At 38.2% G+C, this 23,155-nt stretch overlaps 1 protein-coding gene across 2 annotated transcripts in view; it reads right to left on the bottom strand.

Annotated features, from left to right (window-relative positions):
• The window catches only part of COG5 (component of oligomeric golgi complex 5), a 172,263-nt gene that overhangs the window by 11,440 nt on the left and 137,668 nt on the right, over nt 1-23,155 (bottom strand). For both annotated transcript variants that reach the window (XM_085569797.1, XM_021539126.3), the window contains 4 exons: nt 11,452-11,562; nt 10,025-10,087; nt 9,137-9,240; nt 7,553-7,790 (listed from right to left, as the gene is read on the bottom strand). In XM_085569797.1, coding sequence (XP_085425923.1) covers nt 7,553-7,790; nt 9,137-9,240; nt 10,025-10,087; nt 11,452-11,562 — 516 coding nt within the window. The remainder of the gene's footprint in view (nt 1-7,552; nt 7,791-9,136; nt 9,241-10,024; nt 10,088-11,451; nt 11,563-23,155) is intronic.

Genomic DNA, 23,155 nt, shown 5'->3' with positions numbered 1-23,155 from the left:
TTTTGAAGAAGAGCCAGGGTCCACTTGGGTTTTTACATCTAAGTTCTGTCACAGGCTCTTAATTATCTTCATTCAGAGAACACAAAGGTAAGAAAGAACTGTTTCCCTTCTGGATCCTAGACTGAACATGAACATTACACAGCAAAATTTCAGTTAATGTACACACCAATACAAATACCACCACTTAAAAAAAAAAAAACTGGTAATTTTACTCAGACATGGATTAAGTCTTTATTTTTTGCATTCCTGAACTGTCAGCCAAACAACGGATCAAACTTTATTCTCTGTTTTTTAAAATTCCCAACTTGAAAGACTATTCAGACTTTGATTTACATATAATGCACAGTTAAACTAAGTTTCAAAGGATGACAGCTAAAATAAGCAACAAGATCAAAAACCACTATACCACAAGTTTCCCTGTAAGTAATATTGCTGAACGAGTTTCAAAATGTTTGTGATATGACACTATTTACAGTGAAGTCTTTAATACTATTACATTATTCTTTCCAGTTCAGCATTTCCTCAGACATTGCTGGGCCACCAGCTTCACCAAAAACACGTAACTATGCTGGGATTCCAGCATAAAACAAGGAACATGGTGCTGTGAACTATGATGCCATAGTTCAGCTAAACCCAGAAGAAATTAAATTAGTGAATAATGCAAATCAAGGCTATATACTTCAGGGCTATATACTTCCCTCTTTAAAAGCAGGTAGCAGGATAGGAGTCATCTCACCTGCTTCTCAACATCTACAGGTTCTTTTTAAAAGCAGTGGAGAGAAACAGCCACTCTTGGGGGGCGGTGATGCACCTTTCCCCAAGGTGGACACCTAAAACAGGTCAAGCAAATCATGTTTGTAGGAGTGACCCCCTACACAACACTCAGGCAAGGCTGGGAAAGCCACAGGGCCCAACCCAAGCATCTTGGCTTTCCCTGCAGACCAGGAGAGGTGGGCAGCTCTGGAAAGCCCCACAGAGCTTTCCCATGGGCAGTGCACAGCCACTGCCTGAGCCCAGGGACCTCTGTGTACCTGCCCACACCAGGCACTTCTGGACCACTTGAAATCTGCATTTAATGCACATTTCACTCACAGGAGAAAAGAAGTGAATAAAAAAAACAGGACATAAGGAAATAAGGCTCCAGACCTGAGTAACGGCCTAGCTTCTTCTTGCCTGCTGCCCTTTTTGGTCCCCAAATCTTTAGGCTATGAAATGGCCGCCTCTACACCCTGAGGATGAGGTCACCTTTCCTGCAAGCAGGTGGGAAGTCAATGTCCCTGTGGCTCAGGAGCCACCAGCTGCTGAGCTGTGCTGGATCTGCTGGCACAAGGGAGCGAGGGCATGCTCCCAGGGAATGCAGGCTCTGCAGGGAACTGCTGCAGGGAACTGCTCCAACTCCAAGCTGCATTGAAGCTTACAGCAAGCTCAGCATCTTGTTCCCCCAGGAGCACAGGTGGGAGGCAAGAGGCTGGTGTGCCACACAGGATCAGGAGCAAGCAGCCAAAATACGAGCTAACCAAGTATGCTTTGCTGCATTATGATACAAGAACCCTACAGATCCTGAAAAACAAATGGGAGCAAGTCTGATTTCTCCAGAGCTTCGTTTCAGGCGTCAGTATTGGCTGGGGGCAGCTGGAAGCAACTGATATCCTGCAGGAGCCGGTGTCCCAGCTCTGGTGGGAGCTGTGGGCTTGTAGCTGTGAGGGACCAGGGAGAAGATAATTCCTTTAGGTTCTTCAGAGACTTTGATAACAGGCAGCAAACTGCCAGTCTGACTTGGGGAAACAGAGATGCGTAGATCAAACGGTACTCATGAGGGGGAAGAAATAACAGCATAGCAAAATATAATTTTGCTTAATAAGTTTTAAAAGATTGTTTCGCTCCCGGAACATCATATGAAGTAATGAAGTTAAGTGAAACTTTCTACAGCTTAACCAGTTCCTTATTAAAACAAATTTTAATGAATTCTCTTGAATATACTTTGTAGTTTCCAAAAATTATTTTTTTTTGTCTTAAGTACTAAAGAAGAAAAATTACTTTGGAAAATTCTGTTACTTCATCTTCAACCTTTATTCACTGCAGGAAATTATTAGTATTGCTAGAACTAGATAGATATAATGGTGGCAGCAGATGGTGGATTTGTGAAGTAATAGCTGCCAAAGAAAAATATTGTTTTTAAGCTTTGCAGCATACTATACTATCTCACATTGACTCATGAAGAGTGGGAATGAGTGAAAACTAATGTACATAAACCACAGAAACTCTTTTTTTTTTAAACTATAATATTAGTTTTTGTGTTATAACCCAATCTCTTTCCAATAAAAAGTATAATTCACATAATAACGAAGATTGTTTTCTTTCCTTGAATTTTAGATGTTTATCTGAGCCCAGTGACACGGTGGGATGCTATGGCATCCTGCTGTCACAATCATTTCTGAGGCCACTGAGAGGGGTTTAGTGTCTCTGCTGAGCACTGTGCCAGCCCAGGAACAAGTGCTGGGGAGGAACCACTCGGCTGGAACAGCTGCTGTTTTCAAGGTGCTGGAATTGAGCAGAGAACTGAGCGTGCATCACTTCTGGTTGTGTTACCTGTCATCACCTGAAACAGCATCAACTGTTGATTCACACAGTCAGTCCCCCTGCAGCAGCCTCTGCTGTGATACACAGCTGTAGTTTCAAATCTTGTCAGTGAGCTCTTGCATCAGGGAATGGTTTTGGCTGTTGGCAGCCAGTATTTGTATTATGTGTGCAAGGCCTTTCTCTCACCCACGTCCTGTGGACTTTACTTATAAAAGGGTAAATAGTATTTTCTGTTTTTTTCCAGATTTCCCTTCCAAATTATAAATTTGAAAATTCCAACATCCAGATTAAATTCAGTGATAAATCAGGTGTTCAAGCAGTAATTTGCAACCACAGAGGCTTGGTGTGATATTATCATTAACACAGAATCCAAGGGGAGCACTAGGAGATGAATGTACTTGCCAAAAAGCAAGCAGCAGATACAACAAAAGAAGGCCTAATGACTTGTTTCTTTTAGCTTTGTTCAAACCCCATTGCTTTTCCATGACTTATTCATGTTTGTTTGCTATGCTATGCAGGACACAGTGGCAGGTGCCTGCCCAACATATGCTTCTTTTCAGTGGTTAATGTTATCTAAGCCCAAAAAGGCAATATTATCTTTTCTTCTCATATGACTCTGCCGTAGCCCATGGCTAGGTGGTCAATTATTGAACTATTCCCTGGCTGGCCATATTGAAAAAAATACATCACACGCCTGGCTTCTCTAATTGGATTATGTTCAGCAACCCAAGGGTGAAGTTAATACATAGTCTAGATACAGATAATGCATATATATTGAAGAGTGTTTAAAAAAAACCCACAGTGAAGTTGTTTTTTAGTGTCTATTGTGGTATTTTCAAGATCTCTCTTTACTTAAACAGCTGTTTTTTCAGCTGGAAAATATTAACATTAAATTTTTAGCAATTACATTTCCTCTTGGCCAAGATGAATCCCAAGTTTTTAAATGTTACCTCCAAATGCTTTTTTCTAGCCATTCACTAGGACAGAATGCTTTAACAAGCAAGGGAGCAGAAGAGTTGAACTATTATATGAAAGGAGCTGCCCTTGAAGGGATGTGCAATTTGATTTCTCCCTAGTGCAGCAATTCCAAAATGGTTGATGTTTAAGTAAATCCTTCAGCTGTAACACCTCTAAAATAACACACATCAGCAAATAATTCCCTCTTTCCAGGAAGATAATTAGCACTAAACATTAAATGTATTTCAGCTTTAGTAGTTTCTGTCTTGATGACTACAACTGTGATTACAGCATCCTGCTGCTCTCATTTCTCTGTAAGAAACTAGAAAGCAAATTTCAAAGAAAAATTATAAAAAACCCTCTTACACTTGGATCATTGTATTTGTTCAAATGAGTAAATCTGTCTACATTTTTAAAAATCCAAATACCTAATAGTCTTGTTTTTTTTTAATGCCATATAGCCACATATTGAATCAGAAAACCAAGTTTTGACCATAGTTTAGCCAGCAGATAGGAACAGCTCTTCTACATTAGAATTTAGCATTGTAAACTTCTACCATAAAAACAGTTTTCTAGGAAAATTCAATAAAACTCAAATATTTTGCAGTATTTTTTTTTGAGAAAGACTTGAAGAATTAGTGGCAGCATTAACTGTCCTCTATCAAAATGGTCTGAACACAGTACTGAACAATGCCAAAAATCCCAACCATGAATCATGCCTAGACAAGAAATACAGAAAAGCATATAGAGAATAGTATCAACTCTAATGGGACCAATAAAAATTGTTCATTCTTTTTTGCATTTTCCAGCACTTCTATTGGGTTTTAAGAAGGCCTGAACTACAAGCCACAATCCCAAAGTATGCCTAAGTGCTGTAACAACTCTGAACACCAAGCAAATTAAAAGGTCCTCTGGAGAAGAACTTGTACTCCCCAGAAACAGAAGTGTTGAAAGCCATCAGGGCTTGCTGGCTTGCTTGCCTCCAGGAGAACATTTTTTTTTCAGTCTGACAAGTACTGAATTAAAAAGTAAAATCTGGTATTAAATATGTGAATATTGAATTATGGGCACCTTGAAAATATAAAACGAAATAAACCAAGCTGATTCGGGTGTATACAGGACTGAGCTGAACAGCAATCTTGTGCAATTGCTTGCATAAAAACTGAGAGCATGAAAAGAGCTGAACTCAGCCTGGATATGTTTCAAATGAGACTCCCAAGGAACTGTGGCACTGCACTCGATAACAACCTTGCAGTGCTGTGCACATTTCCTAGGGCTTGCAATGTTCCTGTGCTCCTGTAAGCACTGATTTACATGAAATCACATTAATTGTATTCAGGCTTATTTCAAGCCTATCATAGCTCTGTTTGCAGCTGCCACAGTAGCACACACCTAGTCTCACTGCTGAGAAATCTGTAATGCATAGGACAGGCAAATGCCATACTGACACTGCAAACAGGGTAAGACAGAGAATTCAACAGAGCTACAGCAGTAATTCCTAATGTATGAGTAGCTGAGCCTCACTCCAGAAAATTGGCTGTTATGCACCTCAGCAAACACAGCTCTGAATGAAGAGAACCTGAAATGCGTTTTCTCCCTTCTGTGTGGACACCTGTTGTTTTGAGGCAACTTATCAGTGGAACACGTTTTCAGTGCAAAGATTTTCAAATCAGACTCTCAGCCAAAGCTATTCTTGCTGAGTATAAGGCAGCTGTAACTGTGAGTGCCCTGAAAGAATGTGAAGAAGCATGAGATACCCAAAATCTGATGCAATCAAAGGTTACTTGATTCCTTGCAGGTGTGTTTATAATAAGAACTCAAATTAATCAAAGCTTCTGGACAGATTTCTGCCCAGGTCTTTTGCTTGCAAGCAACCCTAAAATACCAGAAGGGGTTTTAGATCTCAAAAGTCAGTTCTGAGCAGGAACATGTAACCCTTTTTCATGTAGAGAAAATCCAAAATTACTTTACAAGACAGAACACAAGGAAAAACAGTTTATAAACAAACCTACTCCTACACACAGTATCTTTCCAGGCAGGTTGTTTCCTTTGGGTTTGGCTTTAGTCCAACAATGCAGTGCCTTTCTGGTACTTATGGCCATTTGGAAAAATTTATCCTTCTGATCAAGCCAGCAGCCCAGCTAAATACTTGCTCCCTGCCCTCCTCAGCCAAAAGCAGCAGCAATCTCTCCTAGTCCTCATTAAAGCTGCATTTACACCAGGACCCCTGGCTGGGTCAGAGCAACAACCAGCTTCTTGCCAGGCTCCCAGGAGCTGGCATCGTGGGCACGTGCACAAAATCTACCAGGTTTTTGGGAGAAGCACACAAGCACACACATCCCAGAAAACATGGTTGCAAAGCAGCATCCACTTAGAAAATGTTTCAAGTCCTTTTCCTTCTATTCTGAGCAAGAGGCTAGAGTGTCCAGGCCGTTTGTGCAGCTTGGGACACCCAGAGGAGCTCTGTGCAGAGATGTTCAAAGGCACAGAGTGAGTGCTGAGTTGGCTCCTGCAGCCAGTCGGACACGGATTTCTTGTCTTAAGCTCATTTTTAAACAAGCCAAGAATACGGTGCAATGTGAAGAAAAGAAAACCACAAGCCCCCAGATGCAGCAACAGTTGAAGGCAGGAGACAAGAATGAATTCAAACCCTTTTTTTTTTTTTTTTGATACTGTGGTACAAAAGAAATCAGAATATTTACTCCATTGAGGAGTTATACTCAGCACAGTGGGGAAAACCATGTAAATTCCTCTACATGCTAGAAAAACATATCTTCATTTTTTACTTGAAAGGTAGTCCATATTAGAATGGATCAGTGTTTAAAAAATTTTAAGCAAGTTATATTTTTAGGTTGTAATAGGTGCTTAGATCAGATACTTTAACTATACAATCAGGCAAAAACATTTTCCAAATTTATATGACTTTAGTTAAAATTAGCATAAATTACAAAAATTATCTCTATTCCTTCCACAGGAAGAGTCAAGAGTCCTTTTTTTTGCTTCCAATTTTATGCCATTGTCTTCAAAACAGAGAAAGGAATGGAACTTTCTTGCTGAAAGCAATTGAAAACTTCCCCTCCATTTCTGTGGTAAAGGGCTGATTTGCTATTTTTGAGTTATGAATAAAAGAATTTTACTCAGGAGTATGTAACTCACAGGCAAATGATACAAAGCAGCCACAAGAAGGAGTGGAGGTGGCAGCAATTCCTCCCTCCCTGCCTTCCTCTCCTACCTCAATTACCTACCAGCTGAAATCAGCACTCAGTATGCAGACGGTGCTAATTCTCTTTTCCACTTGGATAATAATAAATGGCAGCCTCAGATTGATCCGTGGTTGCCTGATTCTTTGGCACATTAACCATACAGTAGTACTGCAGACAAATTAAATTTTAATATACTAGGTAACACAGACAGGTAGTGGATATTAATCTGGCATTTTCTTTTATGGTTTAGTCCTGTATAGGAGTTAGATAAAACTGAGATGTAGGTCAGTCAATTGGGTCATGAAGAGAATCTCAAAAGACAGCTGCCCTTCTGTTTTCTACAGGACAGCTCTTGTCTGGATATTGATATTTCTTTAGCTTGTCTCATTCACTGCAAAGCAGCTGAGCTAGCCATAAACCACTGTGGGCACAGAGTGACTAAGGAAACGACACACCAGATTCCATCAGAAGAGAGAGAAAGAAAGAAGTGAATGAATGGTTGGAAATGACGGACGTGCCACAGAGGTTGGCCAAGTGGGACAACATGCCAAGGTGCAGCCGAATTTAAATGCAACAGTCACCTGGACAGGAAGCTGTCAGACCTCCCTGAATGTGCCTTACAGTGATGAGGGATCTTCAACTACTTAGTGGATGCATTTCTCAGGATCCAGTATCTTATCAGAGAGGATGTTTAGACCTGGAATGCACCAATCTCTACAACTATTTACACTTCAATGGGGACAAAAGTGTTGATACTTTTCAGTGAAATCAGTGAAATGACACTAAAAAGCAGAAATCAGCACTGGGGGTACCTGTGCAAAATCTGCTGCAAGGCGCATCTTCCCACCTTCACCGAGGGGCCGGATTAGGCTGGCATTGCGAATGAAAAGCTCAATTGCTCTTTGAGCCATGGCCTCAGTGTTATCAAAGACAAAGTCAAAACACTCAAAATGTCTGAAGTAGTCACTCATGACTCTTGCAATAAAGCCCTGAAGCTCTTTCATGTAGAGAGAACAAGGGACATCTGGTTTTCCTGAGTTGGATAATGATCTGAAAAAAACAAGAGAAGAAAAATAAATAGGGCTAGCTAAATTCATCTTTAGAACACAACCAAAACCTACTGGATTCTTTTAAACTTTTTCCCTACCCCATCAAGTCATGACATGAATTGTAGACACTCATTTCTACTCAGAATATGGAGCATGTAACTCTCTCTGAAACTATAGTCAGAAGACATCTCTTTATCAGCCATGCCCATGAAGAATTAAAAGATGAAACAAGAAATAACAAGATAAAGGGCAATACCCCACTCCTACCCAACTTGCAGAGCCTCCCTCCTTCAATTTGGAGCCTACACCTGAAATCCAGATCCTAAATTTTAATGTCCCAGTTGTTGATTCAAAAGTGTAATAGTGGCTCATAAAATGTAAACATATGTCACAGAGTTACTAATTGAGCGTATTAATCCCAAACCTGTTCTCTGTATAGAATAAGTCTCTGAGATTCCTCCAAACACAGGATTACGAAGTCAGTATCATAGAAGCAGCACAGAAGCCCCTAGATCCAACCAATCCTTTTTCCCTTTCTTTGACTGACAGTCAGGTCAAAGAGTTCTTCCAAACTTAGAAGAACACACAGGCTATCTAACAAAACTTAGCCTTTGGCTGGAAACTGTTTGCCCACCTACAGAGGCATTGTACTGCTGGTACCAAACGAGGGTAAGAGTAAGATGTTGTTTAAAAAAAAAATTGAAGGGAAAATTCAAAACATCTCTGAAAATACAGTATTTTCAGTTAATTCTCAAGACAGAAACCAGGACAATAGATGATACAAGCAATGTCAGAACAGACATGACAACCAAAATAAAATTTAGGAAGGAAGTCTCAATTATAGATCAGACTCAAGATCTTGGCATGTAAAGAATCCTGGAAATTTTAATGAAAACACACTGGGAAAATAGCATAACACACTGAACCAGAGATTTAAATTTTTTAAAAAGTTAATTTTAACTATTATATCACAGGTGATACGCTTTGATAAACAGGAATACTGACAGTTCTGAAGACTGTCCAAAAAAACCACATTTTGAAAGCAAAAGGGCTTTTTTAAGCACAAAAATGGCCTCTTGTCAACTTTCTTTTTCTAATTGAAATTATTTTTACTCAACAGACATTAATAAAAAAAGGGGGAGGGAGAGAAGACAGATGCTACCTGATTAATTTGTTTCAACAGATAAGTGTAATTCTGCTTCCTGTGTTCATTAACCATAAAGCATCACCTTCCCCTCAACAAACAAGCACTCTTGCTTCAAGGACATTGTGGCAATAACCATCTATTACACACATGCAGGAAATCTTACTAGAGCAATGGTAAATGTAAAAGATATTTCTAGTTACCCAGAAAAATCTTCCTGGTGCATAGTGATGATAATAGCTTCCACTGAATCTCCTACAGAGTTCAGTAGCGGCTGAACAGCGCTACCCATTAGATCATGGACTGCCTAAAATAGAATAAGAAAAAGGCAGAAGTAAGGAAACAAAAACTAAAAGCATTTGCATTTTGACACCTCAAAAATACCTTAGGAAACAGTCCATTTTATCAGTGCTTTTTATTATTTTGCATTAGAAAATGCTAAATAGGAGAACTAAACCTAAAGATAGCATTTCTCTTTAACTGATTTTACCAGAAAAAGTACAGAAATAAGGCTTCTGCTTGCTGCTTCTGTGTAAAGTCTTCCTTCAAAAAGCTGCACAGCAATTTAGCATTCCTGGTTTGTACATGTACATGTTTTGGTACACACTTGGCTCAGTTGTTCATTCCCTAGACACAAGCTGCCCTTCACTCCCTGCACACAAACCCTCCCAGGTCACTGCCCAGCAGAACAGACTTGGAGAGCTGTCAGCCACATCCCCCTCCAGGAAAGTACCAAGTCACATAAAAATTATAATTTGATGTCTCTGTTGTGGGAGGAAGGGGGTGATGAAGGATCCAGCTATTGCTGTGTGAATGCTGCAGAGAAAGACATTTATTTTCACAGCCAGATGACATCTGTGTCCTGACCGTTATGAGAATATTCTGAATACAAGCATGACTCAAGCAGTGATCTGGCACTGGTAACACATATGTAGCTGCAGACACAATAAATTAGAAATGTCAGAATATTTGTATACCTGTTACTAAATATACTGATGTAAAATAATATGTGGAAAATAAGTGCCCATTTTAAGTGTAACAAACAAAGCCAAGCTCAGCCCTATCCCTGAAGCATATGGACATTCAATTACCTTTAAGGCAGTTGTGACTGTTTGCTCAGCAGCTGCTGGAAATGAGCTCTGACTGGTAATAACCTAAAAATTGTAAAGTAATTGTTAATAATCAGCATTCAACAAATGAACAGAATTCATAATATTCATCATCATTTAAAAACACACTCAGTTATCCTTAGCAATGAGTGTTTACAGATAACTATCAAGTGTGCTTCACACAGACAGAATTTTTGGTGCATCATCAATCCTTTGCTCTCAGATTTCCTATGGACTCTGCTTCTGCCTTGGCAAAGAAATGACTCAATGAAGTCAAGCTGAAATTTAGCTGAAAGGCTAACAGAATCAGAATAAAAATAACTGGTGTATTCTCCTACTGCTAAATATAGAATTCATGGAGAACTATACAAACAGCTCTGTGGCAAATATTTGAAGGAATGGTTGCTCTTTCTCACTATTATGACTATTATAGCACTACATGTTAAATAGTTGTTTATGTACAGCTAAAACAATATTAAAATTAAGAGTCAAGGAATAATCTGAAGGACTATTCTACCAATTTCCTTATAGTCTTGAACATGCTACACAATAGTATTTTTAAGCCAGTTAAGTACTGAACTCAAAGACTGAATCATATCAGATCTCCCTCCAACACTAAGACACATGAGGTTCATTACTAAGTACATCAGAAAAAGCAGACTTAAAAGTTGATCTACCATCTGTTTGCAAAATCCAAGGAAATTTTATAGGCTTTTTAGCATTTTTTAAAATTCTTTGAACATACCCAGAGTCAGGAGTACTCATGATCTTTTTTTCTAATCAGGCTAGGATTTAAATAAGATTAACTGCAACTACCAATGTAGCTGTTTGGTTTAGTTTACAAAGACTGTGTAACAACTGGCATCACTAAATCAGTATACTGGAATTATTCATAACTGTGCTTAGTCCTGAAAAATTTCCAGGCCAGACTTTAGTCACAGTAATAATGAATGGAGATATTTGTGAGATACTGCTTTTCTTGATTTTACCCTTTCCTTCCTCTTCTCAGTTTAGACACAATTGTGGGAAAGCATTGAAGCCCTCCTGAAAAATGTAAACTTGGGCTGAAGCAGATGCAGCAAGGGGTTATCAGGCTGATTAGTACAAAGACAGATAAGAAAAAAACAAATAGTTCAATTGTTTATGCTCACAAAGTAACAGCTGTCAGATATGATTATTCTCTAGAAACATATTTTTATTCTTCTACTATTGGAAATTTGTCATATAGTTGTGCTTACAAGGGCCAGCCCAGTCTCAAAGAGCTGTACAAATGCACAGCAAGGTGCAGCTCTTAAGACAAAGTTGGGCTGTATTTGCCAAGAGTTCTCATCCACTGAATGGAGCATATGCACAGGATAGAGCAAGAAGGTAACATTATGGCAAGAAGAGAAATGCCAAAAGAAGCCTACCTTCAGAACTGCCTGGTGCAGTTTGTACAGAGAATTAACCACAGCCACGTTCCTCCTCTGGCCCTCTGTCAGTGGCCCAATCACCTGGCTGGCATCTCCTTGAGTAGACAGCTGCAGTGATCACAAAAATTGTTGATACCAGCTCTTTTAACAGTGTGTCTCCCCAAAGTTAACTTTGACCACAGCAAAAAGCCACAGGCCCTGACTACCCAATGTTCCTCCTATTAACTCTCGTCCATCTTCAGATTAAACAGCCTGAACAACAGCAACAGGAACCTTGTGAGACTGTCTCAGCTCCCAAACCACAGCTCTGAGACCCAGATCTCCCAGCAAAACTTCAACTTTGTAATCTAATAGTCAGGTGAAATCACCTACCTGGTGAAGCCCAAAAAAGTCCCAGCAGCTTTTCTCTATGAGCAGCATACATTTTTCTGTACACCCTCAGTCTGCCCTTCTGACAACTATTCAAACCTCTCCTTCAAAGCTCTGCTTTTTCAAATAGGTGGCTTAGAGTTCTGTATATACTGGAGGCTCATAAGTCAACAGAAAAACAGAACTAAAACTGCTAGACCTGTCATTAAAGAGTTTTATTTATAAATCTTTCAGCAAAATTCAAAGAAATATTTCACATTTAAACTGCACAAAGCATGTATTTTTTATTATTATGACAGAAATTAAAGTTCCATGATGATACATAAATAGCCATTAACTATGGAACAGTCTCATAAGGACACCATCATAGCATATATTTATAATTTAAAACATAATAAAGTGCAATTGATAAACAAACAATTTTTTTTTTTTTTGTGCATTCAAAGCTGCAGAAATACAAAGAACTGAAAAATGGCGATGTGAATTCTGGAAGTACATCTAAACATTAAAGCAAGAATACCTATTAATAGAAGGCTTAACTGAGATATAATTACCCAACTAGTTATCTATGTTTCAGGATACAGAATTATCCTCCAGGAAATCCCTGAAGATATCTAGCTCCAAAAGTCTCTCAGTAAAAATATATTCAACTCACTGAGTAAATGGTAAAGAGACTTTCATGGAATATGTCTAGACACAATTGTAGGTCTTACAGAAAGCTCCTAAACTAAAACTGAGCATACAATAATAATTGTTTAGGAACAAAAGAAACAAACATAATATGAAACTTTTTAACTTATAAGAAACAGTGAGTCTTTACTATTGAAAGACTATTCCCATACTTCCCATAGCTTCCACACAGCAAAAGCACAGACAGCATACAAGCACAGTTATCTAGTATTTTCCAGCACTGCTAATGATGAAGTTTTAGACAGGTTTTTGCAAGCACCCAGGACCTCTGATTTATTCACAGCACTATGGTGACAATATCTGTTCATTTCTCTGTCTTCAAATTTAGGATAAATAGATTTCCAAGGCATTTGTAGAAGGAAAGATCTTTTCCAATGTGCCATCAATTATTTGATATCAAAATGTATCCTTAAACTGGTTGACAAATACATTGTTGTGTCAGCATTTTCCTGCCTCCCTGATAGAACAGCCATGTGGGCAACAACATCCTTGTTTCCTTCTAGATACTTCTATTTGACAGACCTGACTGTTTTTTAGAACTCTGCTATCACATTTACAGCTTCACAGATTAATAAAAGAACAGCTGTGGAAAGAGAGACCCTGTCCACCCTGCTAACCACCCTCCCAGACACAAATAACCTTCTCCTCTATGCTTTTTTAAGTACTGTGCAGACTAATTTATATTTTCACACATTTACAACTATTAAAACATAAAAGATACTATTAAACCAGTAAAATTTTTTCATCCCAGTCACTTAAATTTCAGTTCCTTAGAATTGTAAAGAATTCACAAGTTCTTAGACATTGGACTCCACCTCTCCTGCTGGTGAAAAAGCCTAACTGGTAAGTAAAACTATTAACAAGTACAAACATAACCCTTCTGCAATAACAAGAAATTCTTGCAGTCAGCAATAGTGCACAACAGCTTCACGGGCAAAATCTGAAAATACCTTAAAAACAACTAATCCTTGTAAAACTGTTCACCATATTAGATTTCCTTTAACTAATCCACTTAATTTTGACAGTTAAATGTGCTGATCCCTTGTACATCCTAAAACCAATGGTCTAAAGCAAAGAGACCTGAAAAGCTTGACTCTTGTAACTAACAATTGGAACTAGGCAGCACAGGGCTCTCCAGGACCTTTTTTCCTGAAGGTGTGCCATGAGAACACCTGGAACCTACATGGGCAGGTATGTCCTACCATTTACAGAAGTCTCTCTTGCTGTCAACACAATGGTTTCCCTGACTTTGCCTCAAGGCAAGAATGTTCTGCTCTCTGTCCACTTTGGTTCATGTACCTACACTGTGTCACTGGCAAGAGTCTGGATTTCAGGCAGTTTATCATTACTCCCATATTCTAATGCCTCAGACTGAATTCCTGACACCCCTTATATCCATTATACAGTCATGCATCCAGTTAGGAAAAATGTCATTATTGTGTCTCCCTGGCTCTCAGAAAACAAGCCTTACAGCCCTTTTACTATAGACATAAACAACCCCTTCTATTTCTTTCCCAGCATACAGGGTTTTATCAATGACTCACATTTATCACTCTCCTTTATACAAAAAGTACTTTGAAAGTTCTGTGCTAGACACAGGTTATGCATTTAAACCCAGTGGCAGTGCAACTTATCCTCTGTTATCTGGCCACTGGGGATTGAATTGTGTAAATAGGTTAAGTCAAATAACTGTGAAGCCCATGCACGTCTGCTCAGGCTGCCTGAAAGACACAGTCCACAGGCCTTCTTTTTGATGAGAGTACTGGAGAAAAAATCAGATGCTTTTTTAATCAGTCAGATATATCCTGAAATGCAGAAGGCCAGGAAGGGTGAATTATGCTCAGCAGAAACAGGGGGGACAGAAGGGGTGACTTCATCCCAAATCAGAATTTATTTTGGGTAACAAGTGAAAGACCAAGTGCAGCTGAAGGCCAGATCCCATCTCCAGGGAGCTGTCAGTCAACCTGGGAGTTAGTCTGGTTTAAGCCTGCTAGCAGAAAACAAAGGAAAATAAATGATGTTGAAGCCAGACCTGAATGAGCAGCAGCAACAAGGACTGTGATTGCTCCACATTTCTGTATCTGCCTTAAGCACAGCAATCGATTTCTTACACTCTTCACTTCAGCTGGTTAAATTGTTTCTGCATTACCTCAAGCCTGTCTACTATTTACAGTAATTTCATGGGCAGTAGCACAGGCACCCATTCCCCAGCAAGCATCAATTCTACAAGGGGTGACACATCAGTGTGAGCTCCCTTTGCCAAGAGGAGTAGGAGCACACTGCCAACATGGGATGCTCATGCATGTGAGGAAGAGTAAGGCAGAGAGGTGTCCTACCAGGAAATATTAGCCAGGACTGTTGTGCCACGCATCCAGGCACTGGGACAAAGGCTGAGTCTTGTGGTGACCTAAAAAATGTGAATGTGAGCTTCTGTCCCACGCAGCATTTAAAAGCAGCAAGGGCAGATGTTAAACTGAAATGAGAAAGAAACACTGGGAGACAGCGCCTTTCTGACATATATATGAGTTTTCTCTAAAGTAGGAGGTTGAAATGTGCGGCAGCTGACTAGCTGGAGGAAGCTGCATAGAAGAATTTCGGAGTTTTTTAAATCTAATTCAGCTGAATCTGAGACCTAAGCAGTAGACTGATATCAGGTAGCCTACCAAAAAGGACACCTGTAGAAGCCAATACACAAAAAATGCGTCACAGAGACAAACATGCTGACTTTTATGTCGCCTGACTTACTTCAGCCTGACATGGTCAAGAAGCTGTAAGCCATGACTGGCACTGTGCTCTCACTGACTTCAGAAGTTCTTCCGAAAAATAGTTTCTTTTTAGTTTGTATCCCTCAGTACACCTGCATAATTACACTGCTTCACCTCCAGAGAGAGAAGGTGTCTCACCTTGGGTCAGTCTGCCCAGTGCAGAAAATTTCAGGAATGATTCACCTGACCATATGCAGGAAACCACGAAGCAGAGAAGTAAGAAATTCCTTGAGTAATTCACCTAGGTTATTTTAAAACCCCAGCTTTGGCAAGATGGTGCATGCACCCTGTATGCACCTATTTCCCTTCACTAGCCATAAAGGGAATTTAAAGAAGTAGCTCAGATCCCTAGTAGCCCTGTCAGATACATTCTCACCCTATAAATGTATTTGCACCCCTTTGCATAGACCTACTTTGGAAATATGTCTTGGAAATAACCGGATTGAGTTCTGGATTTGACACTTCTGTGTTTGATGCCTCAGAACAGACATGAAATTTGACAGCATGGATTTGATCTCACATGTTGAGACATGTGCAATGATAAGATTAAATTCTTGTTTTCACCATGAAGCAATGAATGTAGAATTTAGATTAGGCCATGCATCAAATCATCATTTCTCCCTTGGGTTATAAATGAAATGCTAACTGAGTTTGTCTTTTCTTGTAGGAAAGCTCAGACTATTGATACATCTTTTCCTGTAATTTTTTTTAGTGTTTCAAAGTGACTAGCACTCCCCTCTTTCAACAGGTGGCAGCTCAGAAGAGACACTGATTTGTGAGCTCGTTTGTTACTATTTCCTCCATAGACTACGTATCTTGTGAAAAACTTCAGTTTCACACTTGCCAACTAAGATCTCCTGTGCATCCTTATTGCCAGTTTTGGAAAGCTCCATTTATTTGATTTCTCTGAAACAATCTCAGCAAACCCATTTTCTTCAGAGCAGGAAAAATCATCATAATTTAGGAGTATGGAGAAGATCCTAAAACAAGACGAAAGTAGGGCTTATCAACAAACCATTCAATCTAACTCCAGGATCACAAGACTGAAGAGTGTTTTGATAGCACAAACTGAACTCCGGTTGTCAAGCTGATGTTTTCAACAATAAATGCATTCCTAATAGATGCAGCTGATGTTGCCATACCTCTGGCAGAAGGCAATCAATCCATCTGGCACTTGGCCTCCTGCCTGATCATAACAACTTATTATAAAGCACAGAATCCATTTAGAGAGTTTCTGAGTCAATAGGGCTTGGCCCTGGAATTTCTCCCATAAACTACGAATAATTGTGATGATTTACTCTTGGGTTTAATGTTTTCCATACTGCAGAAGGAACTTTTTACAATCTCTTTCCACCTAAAAACCACAAAGGTTTAGTAGAATCAGTTTACTACTTTTTCTATAAAAAGCACCATTTAGCAGAAAAATACAGAAGAATCTGAACTCCATCAGCTATTCCACTTAAATATTAGTTACTTAGAGGATAACTTGAAAGAAGAAGAGACATAAGTTAGAGGTTTAAAGTATAGGATTTGAATGAATGTATCAGTGAAAATAAGATCCTTGACTGATGAGGATAAATTAAAAGAAAACAAACTAAAATTTAAGAATAAATAATAAGTAAGAATTTATTTTCTTGGAGCGGCTTCTTATTTTGCAAAGAAGAAATATTTCAAGACATGGGGAAAGGAATAAGATGTGAGTTCAGGCAATAATTTAAAATGTACATAATAACATGTATATTGCACCTTCAGGACATTCTTGTAACTTCCAGAATATTTTTTTTTTAGCTTTCTCAGAAAAAAAGAAAATGTAATATTCTAGAAATATAGAAAAGGAGGTCTATGGTGGACAAATTAAAAATCTTATAGAAAATATAATTATTACTTTGGAAAGAAAAATTTGAAGGAACTGTTACATCCTTGACCAGGAAAAAGACCAAACATCATGCTCATACTATGAATGTTAAAAGAAGCAGCAATCATTGAACCATTTCCTCAGGCATATTTCTGCTTTGTTTTGCTTTTTCTTCCTTAATATTTTCAAAAGCCAAAGAAATAGAAGAAAAACAGCAAATGGTCTTTCTGTAGGAGAAAAGATAGGATTTATCTCCAAGTCTTTGAATCATCTGAGAATAAAAGCACTGTACAAGTAACCAAAAGTGACTAATGGTTCATGGTGATAATAATGAGCTGCTTTAAAACAACTGTGATATCAGAAAGGGCTTATAAAACCAGTTTATTTAAGGAATCTCAGAGAATCCTAAACCTGAAACACTTGGAATAATTTTTCAACTACATAAAATGATGCACCTTCTATTATCCAGCCAGCCCAAGTCTGAGGAGGATTTCAAGGACAATGTGTGTTGATCTGATACCTCTGACAGTAGTGGTTTATTGCCTTTTTCATGCTTGCCAAATTAATGACTGAATGATTAATCATATTTTATATGTAATCCCATTAGCTCCTGGTTTCAACCAGCTACTGAGAATGCCCCTCCAGAGGTAGAGAGCAGGCACATCCATCCCCAAGACACATGAGAGGTTCAACATGATTGGGTGATATTCACCTACACATAAAAAATACAATCAACTTCTTTAATTGCCATCTGCCTTTTGTAGTATTGAGTTCAGCATTAACAGAGATTAGAATATTACCACCCAACACAAGCTTATAATTGAACCTTACATGGTCCAACTCTCATTAGAGCTGTTCCGAAACTGAAAAATTCCAAATCCTTTACCGCACATTTTATATATATATATATAAAAACATTTAACCAAGTCCTTTTCTGAATCACAGAATTTAATTTGCTATGATATAACTAGGAGCTTACTATAACAAAATATTGTAAGGATTGTGCAATCACATTCTTTTACTATATGCTAGCAAAATAACATACTGGGCTTAAAGAAGTCTTTTAACTAATTTCCTAGCAAGATAAAATGAAGTACACAGTACTCCCAAAAATCAGACTTTTATGTTTAGATTATTTTTTTTCTGGAGTTTAGCCAGTGTATCTTAAAAAAAAAAAAAGTTTAAAAATCACACATTTGTTATGTGAGTCACGATCTAACCAGCAAAAGACAACATGAGAAAAAAGAAAATCCTTCATGAAGTTTTTTAATGTAACTCTCTCCTCCAGATTTTTAATTAGAGTTTTAAAAGTTTAAATGCTTTTTAAAGTGATTTATCAGATAGATATTCCTAAGTATTCTCTGACCAATATAAGTACTTTCTAATGACTGTTTCAACAAAGCTCTTATCATCTTTCCATCAAAAAATAAATTACAAAACCTTACCTGACTTTTGATTATTTTTAAATTAGACCTACTGCCATCTTTAGCTTTTATTACTGTACAGTGAAATAGCAATTATTCTGAAATTAATTTATTATATAATAGCCTCCCACATATTCTATTTAAATACCTATTAATGAATTCTTTTAATGTGCCAAACATTGAATTAGTATTTTTGGGTTCTCTCATTTAAATAGCATGGATACAAGTTGTTCATTGACAGTAATACCATGTCTTCAAGGTACTGGCACAATACAACTAATTCATGTATCTCAAAAGAGAAGTGGGAAAAATATAATCTTTCACATTACTTACACCATTGTTACTGACCCGTTATTTACATAAACCTTTCCTGAGGTGTCATTTCACGACTGTTCCTGACAATTTGTGGGCTTATTAGGTCTCATACTTCCCTCCAAAGTTCACAATATTCGACATTTAGACAGGAGGACGAGATACATTTCCCTGGAACTGTCAGACAAATCTCATTGTTGGAATATGTCCTGACTAGTGATTCACCCACAAATGAAAGCTCACAATTCAATATAACGCCATCTAATAGGAGACACAGATTAATTCTTATAAGATCACATAATAAAAAAGGCAATCAGAAATTCACTTTATGTCATTACAATAAGGACTCATCATGCTTTTCAATTCAAAACCATCACAGGCCTCATAAATTTGATGGGGTTTAAATCTGATGCCAGAATGCCACTGCATTTTTATCCTTCACTGGAAGAACTTGGTTCCAGGAAATCTTTTCTCTCTCCCTCTCCACACTGATCTCTCCTACTTGATTGAATTATTCAGCTAGATGAATTTAACTATGTCACAAAAGAGGATGGGTGGGAAAAAATCCAACACAGCTACCCCAAACCCCACAGTTATGTCAATAAACATCAGTAAACATCCTAACAGACATGCAGCTCATCCATTTTTTTGCTACTCCAGCATATCTCATTTGAGCAATCTCTATAAGTTAACTGGCACAAAAAATGTTTTTGGGTAGTGTAAGGTACATTTCTCCTTGAAATATACATGATTAATGTTAACTTAATAAATGTTTTCCTCCATAAATGAGATCTTTATTATTTTCATTTCCCTCAAAGAAACGAGAATTACAGCCATCTTGTATCAACAATTTTCTTTCTTGCAACATGTTCTGGATATTTGTCTTGCCAGACTAGACAAACTGGGGCAAAACCAATGGAGCACTTGTTTAGTCCAGCTGCTCTCTGCCTTTTCCTAATCAACCACTAAGGACAGACTGAAAGGTTCAGAAAAAAAATCCTATCTCCATGAATACTCAGAGAAAACTAAGAATCAATCCTTTTCATCCAAGTGTTTTCTCATTGCAATATTTTAACTTTTAAATCCCATCCTCCTTTGCGCTTCTACTTTTCATAATTTCACTGATTAAGCCAAGATATTCCAATATAGTCCCTAGATCAGTTAAAATACACTTAGCCTTTTAGATTTTGGACAAAAATATGCCATTCATTTGGCTTATCATCTAAATAACCCCCTTAAAACATCTTATTTAAATCTTCATTGCTGTGGTCAAGCATAACAGACACTTTCTCTTTTACAAATGACAATACAAAAATCCTTTGTAAAGACTGTCTCCTTCTCAGCTTGTTGTTATAAGATGAATTGGTTTTTTATTCCACCTGGCATTCTAGCCTTTTCTTTCCTCATTCTCGTTATTACAACAATGTTTACAAGCCACCAAGGACAAGCATTAATAAAGTACAGATTGTTTTTAACAGTAGTAATATAAACCAAGATCAGAGCATATTGAATTGCATTCTCAGGAAGAGAGATCCTGGAAGATCTGTAAAGCCATGGCATGACAGCATTACACCTTCAAAACTACATCACCAAAAACAAGCAGCAAACTTTCTTCTATTGACTCTAATATATCAGATGCACCATAAATCCACTAAGAAAGAAATTAGGAAAAAATAAATCAAGATTTAACTGCCACAAATAGTTATGATGATGGTATGGATATGCAGAAAGTTGAGATCTATTTTAAACATCAGTGATTACAAACTAGTTTTTAAAAATACTCAAAGGAAAGATGCAGTTTTTTCAGAAAAATTGAAACACAAAAATACTTCTTGTAGAGTGGTGTGACAAGAATATAGTTTGTTTTCTTACAGTCTGCCTCTAAACTCAGAAACTCTCCCCTAGTAACCTACTCCAATGGTTCCTATTTCATTCAAAATGGTTAGCCAGTGAAACCAGCTATATTTAATGAGAAGATAGCATTTCTGAGCATCCACTAAAATTTGAAAATTGAAAATATCATTATGTGTAACTGCAAAAGATGAAGCCACCTGAGCACAAATAAAGAACACAACACTAGCTAGGAATATAAGTAAAACAGAATTTGGACTCTTGCATCTACAAATCACAAGTTCAAATATAAACTGGATTGAAGGACAACGAGAGACAATTTCTCTCAGTTTCAGTCCTGGTGGAAAGTGGGCATTTATTGAAATCTTCATAATGTGCATCTTACTATCTTACTTGAAGCCTCAGGAAGGAGACCTGTGACTGAAAAGGTCTGAGAAAAGATAAAATAAATCTTTTAAAATGTTTCCTACAGAGATGGAACACAATGGCAGGGCAATGCACTGAGCTATACAAGTTTTGTGGGCAATACTAAAAATAATTTAAGAACAACTGCAGCAGAGCTGACTTTCCATTGTATATATTTTGATGCTAATCTTATGTAATACATTTGGTGCTGATCAGCATTACAAAGATCAGTGCTCTAAAAATATCTGAACATGACAGATAGATAGATAGTCTTCAGCCTGTATCTCCATCCATTACATTCACTAAAAATAGAATATTAAATTACAGAAGGGCTTGGTTTTACCGGCATGCAAAAAGGTGTCATCTGAGTTGGCTCAAAGAAATACTTGGCTACTTGAAGAAAGGGCTGAATACTTGAGTGTTAATATCCAAGAGTTTACTTGCACCTATCCAGCAGTATTTTAAGTTGCAAATTAGCCACAATGCCATGGACAACTGTACTCTTTTCAAGGTCTAAAACACTGGTAGAAACACCAAATGCTATACGAAAATAAGTCAAGTACAGCTGACAAGCACTGCAGATAGAAAAAGATGTTGTGGAAAGCATATATTTTGAAGTTCTGGCAATCTAAGAAAATCTTAAGACCAAAAGCAATAAGAAGAAAAACACAACTCCTAACTTTTGCCTTAGAGATTTATTTACAGCAGAAGGAAGTATGAATTCCAGATGCAAGAAAAAAATTACTCCAATCTGTCAGCATTTTAAGCTTCCTCTTCAACAGATTTTGCATCTTGCTTTTGTTCAGTCTCAGTCACATACTGGCTACACCCACAGCTGTAAAGGGTGCCAGGAAAGGTCCCTGGACCTGGCACGTGATTGTCTGCACCGCTAAGCTGGTAGGACACTCATTTGCAAGTTCCTGGCCTGGGCACACAGCTACCTTCCCCAGGCTCCAGCTGCAGCTCAGGAGAGGCAGCCCTGCAGACACCATGGCCAGGAGGGCTCTGGCAGCTGGCACTGCTCTGGGGAAGGGGAGTGGGGAGCCCTCCCCAGCCAGCAGGCACTGCCTGGCCCCACTGGCCACAGTGCCCAGGGGTGCTGTTACCCTCCCACCTCAGAGAGATGTTCACAGCTGGGATGGCAGCTTAAGTCCTGAGTGCCTGTCACAATCCCTCACTGACCTTGTGCTCCCAGGTGAGAGTGGCAGACACTGACACAAACACCACGGTGACAGTGTGGAGCAATTCAATATCAGCCTTTCTGCAGCACAAACAAACACGTCTTGCTGATGCTTGAGAGGAGGCCAACACTGATCGGAACAAGCCTCGATGATACAAATTTGCCTTCACACAGAGGAGACCAAGCTCATCTACTTACATTTACTGTTCTGAGGACAGTTACGTGTTTTTAACACCCATACTGTCTCTGAAAAACAAACCCAGACCATCTGAGGACAAGCAGTCAGTGACTGGGATATGCATGTATGTAGTGTTTGCCTCCAAAAAAGGGGTTGACACAACAATGAATTGGTACACTTTTCTACTTTGGCATTTTTTTTGGTATTTACTTTCTTAAATTATAATGCACTAGAAAATAATCTGTCATCAAGCACATGCTTCTAATCATTATGACAGACAATACTTCACAGTAACATTGTCCTAGTTACACAATCTACTACCAGTTAATTGAAATGTAGATCTCAGTAAATCCTCAGAAGTTTACAAATAATGAATATTAATTTTAATCATATAATTTTTATGTCAGAGTCTCTTTACATTTAAACGTTAAGCCAGTTAAATATTCAGAACTGTTTCACAAGATCTGAAATCCAGTTTCACCATTGTATTCAAAAACAAGTTCAGGCTAAATCAAAGCTTCCCACTTACTTCCCAAGAAACCTTTTGTGCCAACATATTACTGCTCATATACTGTTCCAGTGCTCTGCAACTGATGCACATTCTAGAACCATGCATAAGATTACATAACTCAAATATTTACTTAAGTAAATATAAATAAATCTCAATATACT

This window comes from Lonchura striata, chromosome 1A, assembly GCF_050655825.1.
Source record: "Lonchura striata isolate lonStrDom1 chromosome 1A, ASM5065582v1, whole genome shotgun sequence".
In the NCBI taxonomy this organism is placed as follows: Eukaryota; Metazoa; Chordata; class Aves; order Passeriformes; family Estrildidae; genus Lonchura; species Lonchura striata.
This window is presented reverse-complemented; position numbering and strand designations above follow the sequence as displayed.